The 8,692-nt window shown below is 46.7% G+C and overlaps 1 protein-coding gene across 2 annotated transcripts in view; it reads right to left on the reverse strand.

Annotated features, from left to right (window-relative positions):
- Positions 1-8,235, reverse strand: part of LOC310778442 (periostin-like) — a 42,555-nt gene extending 34,320 nt beyond the window's left edge. For both annotated transcript variants that reach the window (XM_083638874.1, XM_083638873.1), the window contains exons 1-2: positions 8,033-8,235; positions 6,004-6,102 (exon numbers count right to left, since the gene is read on the reverse strand). In XM_083638874.1, coding sequence (XP_083495000.1) covers positions 6,004-6,102; positions 8,033-8,151 — 218 coding nt within the window. In that variant the 5' untranslated portion in view covers positions 8,152-8,235. The remainder of the gene's footprint in view (positions 1-6,003; positions 6,103-8,032) is intronic.
- Between the last annotated feature and the right edge of the window lie 457 nt (positions 8,236-8,692).

The following is an 8,692-nucleotide window of genomic DNA, read 5'->3' on the forward strand; positions in this document are numbered from 1 at the left end:
ACATATAGTCTCCCATACTCTCTCTATACCATACTCTTCCATACGCTCTCTCCTCTCCCACATTTCCCATTCTCTCCCCACCTCCTCCCTGCTCTCTTCTCCCCCACACACCCCCGCCCCCCCTTCCCCTCTCCTGCTCTCTCCTCTTGCTCCTTCCCCACCTCCTATACTCTCCAACATTTCCCATTCCCTCCCCACCCCATCACTCTCTCACATTCCCCCTGCTCTCCTCCCTTCTCCTGCTCTCTCCCCTGCTCTATCCTATATTCTATATTTTCTATATTTCTCTATCAATTGTTCAAAGTGTTATCTTTATTCTGTAATTTGCTACTGTTGTGTCAGCTAGAATTAGCTAGACATATTCTCTGTGAAGCCCTCTGAGACGAGACATGCTTGTGAATTAGGGCTATATAAATAAACTTGACTTGACCCTCTCACCATGCCAAAAGCGCAACGATGAGAAACCATCATCATAAAAAACAACAACACATATGTAAAAAGTACAGCCCCAAAATAAACTGCAAAAGCATCTTACCCTCACCTGACGCACAACACTCGACGTACACACACATCAACTTTGATTGGTTAATGCATTAGCCTATGCTACATTCAAAACAGCAAATCATTATGTCTCATGTCACTTAGTCTGACTGGGTTGAAGCAGCATGGTGGACTTAGCTCTCTCATTGGTGCCGACCATTTCAGTCGGTGCCGGATGGAAATCCCATTCCGCTCCCTGCAAGCTCTGCATTGGCTCCGACCTGCTCTGACTGCGGCTGCGACCATATTTGGATTTCCTTTCCACGCCCCCCGTGTTGAATCTGTATGCCTTTGCTGCTGTATGTGTTGAATCTGCCGAGCTCAAATGCCTGCGCTGCTGCCTTTGAAACAATAACAACAGCAGCGCTAGTCGCTAGCTCGTTGCTACACGCTGAAAACGATTGATGTGGATTATGCAATGAAGCAGCCTGCATGTTACGTTTGGTGGATGGCTGTAAACAGCCTTTTTCCCCTCTAGTCCATAATAGAAAGCGTCCCCAGCCAGACTCTCCCAGCCCCTTTGAGTCTGGCAAGCAAGACTGCATGTCACTTAAAGTCGAGCTGAACCCAAAAATGACTTTTATTTTATTTTATTTCAAATACCTGGCTATTCAGTTCAGTGCACCTATTTAATAATGTATGCCAAAAACAAATCACAAAAATCTAATTTCTTTAGTTTTTCACACTTTTTCACTCATAACAGTTATCTACAGTTTGCTGACGTCACATAGTACTATCAAATTTCTACCCCATTTCAACCAATCATATCACGACATGGCAGCTGTCACTCAATCTTCATTTCAGGAGAATTTTCTTCTCCAAATGAAGGAGAAAACGGCGCCTAGTGTAATCTGGCAGAATTTCTAGCCCATAAACTAACTACTAACTTGGCCAATTGTATGTAACATACAAAATGAAGCAAACGGTAATGTCTAAAGGGCTCATTATACTCGAGCAAGCTCCGTGGGGGTGGAGCCAGTGGCGTGCCTGACCAAGTTGGTGCCATAGGCAAGATTTTTGCTGGTGCCCCCCCCCCTCCCCCCTCCCCCAAAGAAAATATAATCAAAATTATATCGCAGCTAATTCCACCACTGCAGTGCAGGCTCAGAATCGCCCTTCCCCAGTGGCGCTGGAAGTACTTTTAGGTAGGGGGTGCTGTAAGGAAGGGACTCTCGGTGCTGCCCGTGAGGGCAGCGCCGAAGAAAATTTGACGTTTTTTGGACTTTCATCCATATTTAGAAGAATATTTAATTTTAAATTAACATTAGGATTATACTGTTGTGATGTCATTATTCAGTATCTTCTCCTTTTCTCACTCACTTTCATGTAAGCACATGTTCTCCCTTTAGTCGTTTTACACTACAACAGACAGCAACACAGGCATAAACGCTGAACTTATTATTATTATTATGGAAAACCAGATTATGATGAAAATCAAACACTTTTGAAGAGAGAGCGTATGAAATAAGATTAGAGTTGGGAAGCACAAACTGTTTTTTAATGCATCTTGTTGGTGGTATAAACACAAGACAGCCAAATCCAACAATTTTGAAAATCCCATTACTTGCCACCAGGAGGTGCTGCAGCACCCTCAGCACCCACCTTCCAGCTCCCTTCCCCCACTCTGGGAAAAAGCTCCGAGCAGGTAGAAGGGGGCATGGCCGTGCAGGGGGTGGGGTGGTATGGATTAGGGAACATGGTGAAAGTGCTGCAGCCCAGGCAGCCAGAAAGCCAGAATTAGAAAAATAATTTCACTATTATTGAAAAGACTTAAGACGTTGTTCTGCTTATTTTTTGTCTACTATTGTAAAATAATAGTAGGCCTATTATCATGAAAAAGTATTTGTAATTTTCTTTTTTTTTTCTTTTTTTTTTACCCTCTCTGGCGCCCCTAACGGCTCAAGCGCCCCTAGCATTTGCCTAGTTCGCCTAATGGACGGCACGCCACTGGGTGGAGCTCTGCGAGTCTCCGCGAGTCACCGTGCGGACCTCACGCTGGGGAAGATGCTATTATACTCAGAAGTGATCAGCCAAGTGATCAGCATGTATTGTACGGTTACATGCTGCCACTCCGACGTGCTGCCACTCCGACGTTCTGCCACTCCGAAATATCGGCACTCAGAAAGGGGTCTATATTCCCCGTTTTTCACTAACCTCTCCCAGCCCCCACGCCAAACCTAACCTCCCCCCATGCCTAAACCTAACCTCCCCCAGACCCTAACCCAAAACCTAACCTCTCCCACCCCCACGCCTAAACCTAAGGTCGGCATTGCGGCTTCTAAGGTGAACGACCGCCAGTCCGAATAATGGAAGTTAACGTTCGGAGTGCACAGGGCTTCGGAAAGGCAGAGGAACCCCGTATTGTACAATGGTAGTGAGAACAGCCCGTGAAAAGTCGCAATGAAACGCTATTATGTGCAGTACTGAGTGCGCTTTCACTCTCAAATGACCGTACATCAGCACATGAAGGAATCACCAAACTTGTTTTTACTGAAAGCGGTTTTAGTTCTCAGCCCTGATTGCCTAATCTGTGCTGCTTCTCTCAATCATGCTCTCAACACAACACATTTACTTGGTGAAATGACTAAAAACGAACAGTTGCAAATCAAAGTTTAGCCTACCACATGGGTCAAGAAATGTGGGGAAAACACAGCTCAGTGTTCAGGGCTCAGTGGCTTGAAAGCGGCCATGCTTGGAGAGAAGCTGTGCGGAGGTCGTGCTGTGAGAAAAAAAATCAGCCACACGGTGGGTGCTCTACGGAGGTAGCGAATAACCACGGCCAACAAATTTACGTCATTTGACGCGCCCGGCCCTCGCTCCACCCCCGCGGCCTTCACGGCATGGTGAGCATAAAGCAGGAACACGCCAGGATTGGCCAATGCCAAAGCCAGTCCCCAGAATTGTCAAATCAAATCATCGACACGCTATTATTGTCCACCTCTCAACCCTGTCATCTCAGACAAGATTTGTTTTAAGACTCTGAAACGTCTCCGACCCTCGCGCTACTTGCATTCCGTCGGGTTCATTTCGTCTTTAAATCAACTCACATATAGTGCAATATTTATTATTACTTTACTGAAAGAGACTTAAAGCTACTCAAAGCTACTCGTCGGGAGCAGGTCGGGAGATAGAGTAACTGATGATCACTCACTGACATACTTTTTTTGCAATCTTGCAACCCCCCCCCCCCCCCCCCCCCCGGATGGCCGCCCCTGCTGATTACTAAGAGAAAGTGTGCCCATGTGTGTGTGTGTGTATGAGGGAGACAGACAGAGCGAGAGAGAGAGAGAGAGAGAGAGAGAGAGAGAGAGAGAGAAACAGATAGAGTGTTTGTCGGTCCCTCATTATACTTAAATGCAGAATGTCTCCAGTCGAGCCTTACACTCCATCAACAATAAGCTACAATCCTGATCATTTACCGGAGGCTCTACTCGTGTCTCTACACATCATTCTGACACCTCTCGACTGGACAATATAAAACTGACCTAAATTATCCACAATATCCCCTTTGGTTTATGTCCTTTAGACATGAATGAAAAACCTGAATCAAAAACCTGCAATATCATAGGCCTACTTGACCAGGTTTCAACATGATATTGGTTTTTTAAGGTCGATACGGACACTCATCTGATCATTTCTGCTGGTATTCGATATCTTTACATCTTTACATATTCCATATCTTTACGATTATCATGCTCCCAATATTACAAATATGAAGTGTTTCATCCAGACATTTTGCCTTGGCAGGGTGGAAAAGCCTTTTAAACAGCATTTAGACTCAACTGATACAAAACCTCGCCATTGCAACCAAAAATGCAATTCTTTCAAGCAAGTATAGCAACTCTGTACGGCAGCCGACCTGCCTAGTCAATGGTAGGGAAGACACACAAATCAATGTCAAAAGCCTCTAACTTTGATTGGAACTGCAATATATAACCTCGGGTTCTCCAAACTGCATCACACACAGACAGTCTCAAAGGCAAATGCACACAAACTCACACACTTGTATAGAGTTCAGCCTGAGCAGTGAGCTCTTTCAACATGTCAGTCAGATTGTCATGGCAGTTGGACATCAGTCACTGTTGAGCAGAGTTTACAACATCAAGAGCAAGCCACGGCCCGCCGGCTAACAGCATGTCCAGACTGGAAAAGAAGAGGACATGAGGATGGGAGAGAGATAACAGTTCCCATGTCTAGGAAAATGAGTGTGAAAAAGGAAGAAACAGTTTGGGTCTCTCCTATGAATGCTGTGTATTTGTGTGAGAAGGTTACTTTAAGAGAAAAAGGTGAGACAGGTCAATGTTCACGTGGATGGATCAATGAGACAGAAACAGCATCAGGGACCAGACATCAGTCCACAGTTACCCCTTTTACCTAGAGAGTCAGGGGCCAGACATCAGTCCACAGAGAGTCAGGGGCCAGACATCAGTCCACAGAGAGTCAGGGGCCAGACATCAGTCCACAGAGAGTCAGGGGCCAGACATCAGTCCACAGAGAGTCAGGGGCCAGACATCAGTCTAAGTCAGGGGCCAGACATCAGTCCACAGAGAGCCAGGGGCCAGACATCAGTCCACAGAGAGTCAGGGGCCAGACATCAGTCCACAGAGAGTCAGGGGCCAGACATCAGCCCACAGAGAGTCAGGGGCCAGACATCAGTCTACAGAGAGTCAGGGGCCAGATATCAGTCCACAGAGAGTCTGAGGCCAGACATCAGTCCACAGAGAGTCAGGGGCCAGACATCAGTCCACAGAGAGTCAGGGGCCAGACATCAGTCTACAGAGAGTCAGATGCCAGACATCAGTCCACAGAGAGTCAGGGGCCAGACATCAGTCCACAGAGAGTCAGGGGCCAGACATCAGTCCACAGAGAGCCAGGGGCCAGACATCAGTCCACAGAGAGTCAGGGGCCAGACATCAGTCCACAGAGAGTCAGGAGCCAGACATCAGTCCACAGAGAGTCAGGAGCCAGACATCAGCCCACAGAGAGTCAGGGGCCAGACATCAGTCTACAGAGAGTCAGGGGCCAGACATCAGTCCACAGAGAGTCAGGGGCCAGACATCAGTCCACAGAGAGTCGGGGGCCAGACATCAGTCAACAGAGAGCGGACCACCTCTGCTCTTTGAACCATAATAAAGAGTTGAGGCTATTCAGGTGTAAAAACCCATCTACAGAAAAACGTCCTACTGAGAGACTTCAAGTATAGCCTAACGTTAGGACTTCACATGTTAGAGAGATATACAATAAGACAATAAGAAATACCCAGATAGGTTTTTCAAAAGGAGAGGAACCCCCCTGCGAGAGTGGACCTTTGTCAGTTGTTTGCACTTGAGGAAGACCAGTTGTGTTGCCTGCCCCCCCCCCCCCCCCCCCCCCACCCCCCCCCCCCTACTAAAAAAAAAAAAAAAAAAGTCTGCCCCAGTTAGTAATTCAAGGCCGGTCTGGTTATGACATCATAAGACTTACGCCTTCCTGCCACAGATGGAGCCTTTGTACCAGTTCCTACACGTGCTGAAGTACTTCTTCTTGGTCCCCATGACCTGCTGCACAGCACACACATTGGGCCTGAGAGAGGAGGGGGTGGGGGCGAGGGATGGAAAAGGTGAGGATGTGTGAGTGTGAGGGTGACAGAAGGGAGGGGAGGAAGGACCATGAGGAGGGGTGAGGGTCATATAGAGAGTACTGCAGGGAGGATGTCTTTTTGTATAGGCTTAACCAGAAATCGCCGCCATGTTGGATGATAAGGGGAAAAGGCTATGGGGGGTTTTAGAATGGGGAATTCGCTTGAATGCATTAAATAAGGTCTGTGGTTAACACAAGTTTATCAAACTGCGTGTGGACTTTTTGTCAGCACAATGACCTTCACAAACGTTTTGACTTTTGATGCGTAAATGCGTTTTCTTTTTTTTACGTGATTTTCTGAAAACGTTTCAAAAGTCATAAAAGTGGTCCTCGTTTGTGAAGATTATCGTGCTGACACAAAGTCTGTAGTTTTATAAACTTTTGTTAACCACAGGCCTTATTTCACGCATTTAAGCGAAATCCCCATTCTGAATCTCATAGCCTTTTCCCCTTATGATCCAACATGCTACTTCCGGACTCATTCCTGTGGTGCTCTACATGGTGTATGAGATAGGGATGGGGTGTGTGCAGGTTAAAAAAAAAACTATATAAGCACAGGATTATTGCTGGGTCATTTTTACACTGCTTGCTTATGTCATGTTTCTTACAACAAATACTAATGTTTTGAAGCATACTTAAAGTCCTCATTTCGTCAGGTTGATATTTTCAGTCAAGTTATTTTCAGTGACACAGCAAACAATGTGAGCTCATTTATAAAAGACAGTTGACGTGGATTAAATTAGGAATTGCACACATTTCATCAAAAAGTGTGATTTCTATTCATTACTCTGCTTTCTTAAATCAACGGAAAATTGCTGATAGCAACTTAATTGCACTGATCAATTAGGCTACATTAGAACAAGAGTGAATGAACCTGGAGAGAAATATTGAAGTTTCCATTAGCCTACTGTATGGCTTAAATCAGTATTTTCATCAATGCCTCTGACCCGTTTCCCCAAATAAAGAACTAGTAGATTGTGAATTGAATCAACTGTAAAACAAGCATCAAATTGGACTTAAATGACAATAGATCAGTACGTGGTTCTCAAACTTTTTCATGTCAAGGACTAACAGAAATTAGACCACAGACCCCCGTTTGATAAGATTTTGTCCCAGGGTCTCCCCCATCTGATAAGATTTTTGCTTTTATATGTTATTACAGAAAGTGTATGAAACCCATGACCAAAATAACCATACATGTTGTCATTGTGTTACTTAGGGATGGAATTATAGGGAAAATAAATGATTCTCCTTTTGCCGGGGACAACCCTGGGGTCCCCGGACCCCACTTTGAGAACCACTGCAAAAGACACATAATAGATACAGTAAATAGATACAGTATAATATGTCAGTTTATCACCAATCATGCAAATTGTGTATAAAGACCAGCATTCACAATAACCCAACTAAGCCTCTCTTCTACCAATTTGGTCTCTCTTCTCCTCTCTCTCCCCCTCAGCCCTCAGTCCACGCTCCTTACCCCTCACCCCTCATCCCCCTTACCCCTCATCCCACGCTCCTTACCCCTCACCCCTCATCCCCCTCACCCCTCAGTCCATGCTCCTTACCCCTCATCCCCCTTACCCCTCATCCCATGCTCCTTACGCCTCATCCCTCATCCCCCTCACCCCTCATCCCATGCTCCTTACCCCTCATCCCCCTCACCCCTCATCCCTCATCCCCCTCACCCCTCAGTCCATGCTCCTTACCCCTCATCCCCCTTACCCCTCAGTCCATGCTCCTTGCCCCTCACCCCTCATCCCCCTCACCCCTCAGTCCATGCTCCTTACCCCTCATCCCCCTCACCCCTCAGTCCATGCTCCTTACCCCTCATCCCCCTCATCCCCCTCACCCCTCATCCCATGCTCCTTACCCTTCCTTCCTGGCCCGAATGCGGCTGTGGGTGACTATCTTGTCATAAGCGGAAGACTCCACACTCTCTAGACTGCAGAGTGTCAGCAGCACCGAGGTCAACACAAGCAGCTGATTCATCCTGGAGAATATCAGTCCTGTGTTATGGGCATGAACACACACACACTCACATACACACACACACACACATGCACTGTCCCCCTGAAAAATTGCACAGGAGAAATGGGAGCGCGCGTGAGAGAGGGAGCTTTTATACCAACAAGGTCTCTCTCTCTCTCTCTCTCTCTCCCACCCACTCTCTTTTACACACTGTCTTTACCATACGGTTACGTCCCCCCCCCCTCCCCACACACACACACATGCATGCACACACACACACACACACACACACACACACACACACACACACATGCGCGCGCATAGACACACACACACACACACACACACACACACACACACATGTGCACGCATACACACGCGCACACACACACACACACACACACACACACACACACACACACACACATTGCTCTTTAGTTCAAATCCTCCCCCCTGCTCTTGACTCGAGCACGAGCTCATTGTCTACCCCTCCTCTCACTGTTTCACATGAATTTGGTTGCTTTACTACCATCCCATCCCAGAACACCCAGGACACCCCTAA

Source organism: Poromitra crassiceps (genome assembly GCF_964638095.1).
Source record: "Poromitra crassiceps genome assembly, chromosome: 1".
Classification (NCBI taxonomy): Eukaryota; Metazoa; Chordata; class Actinopteri; order Beryciformes; family Melamphaidae; genus Poromitra; species Poromitra crassiceps.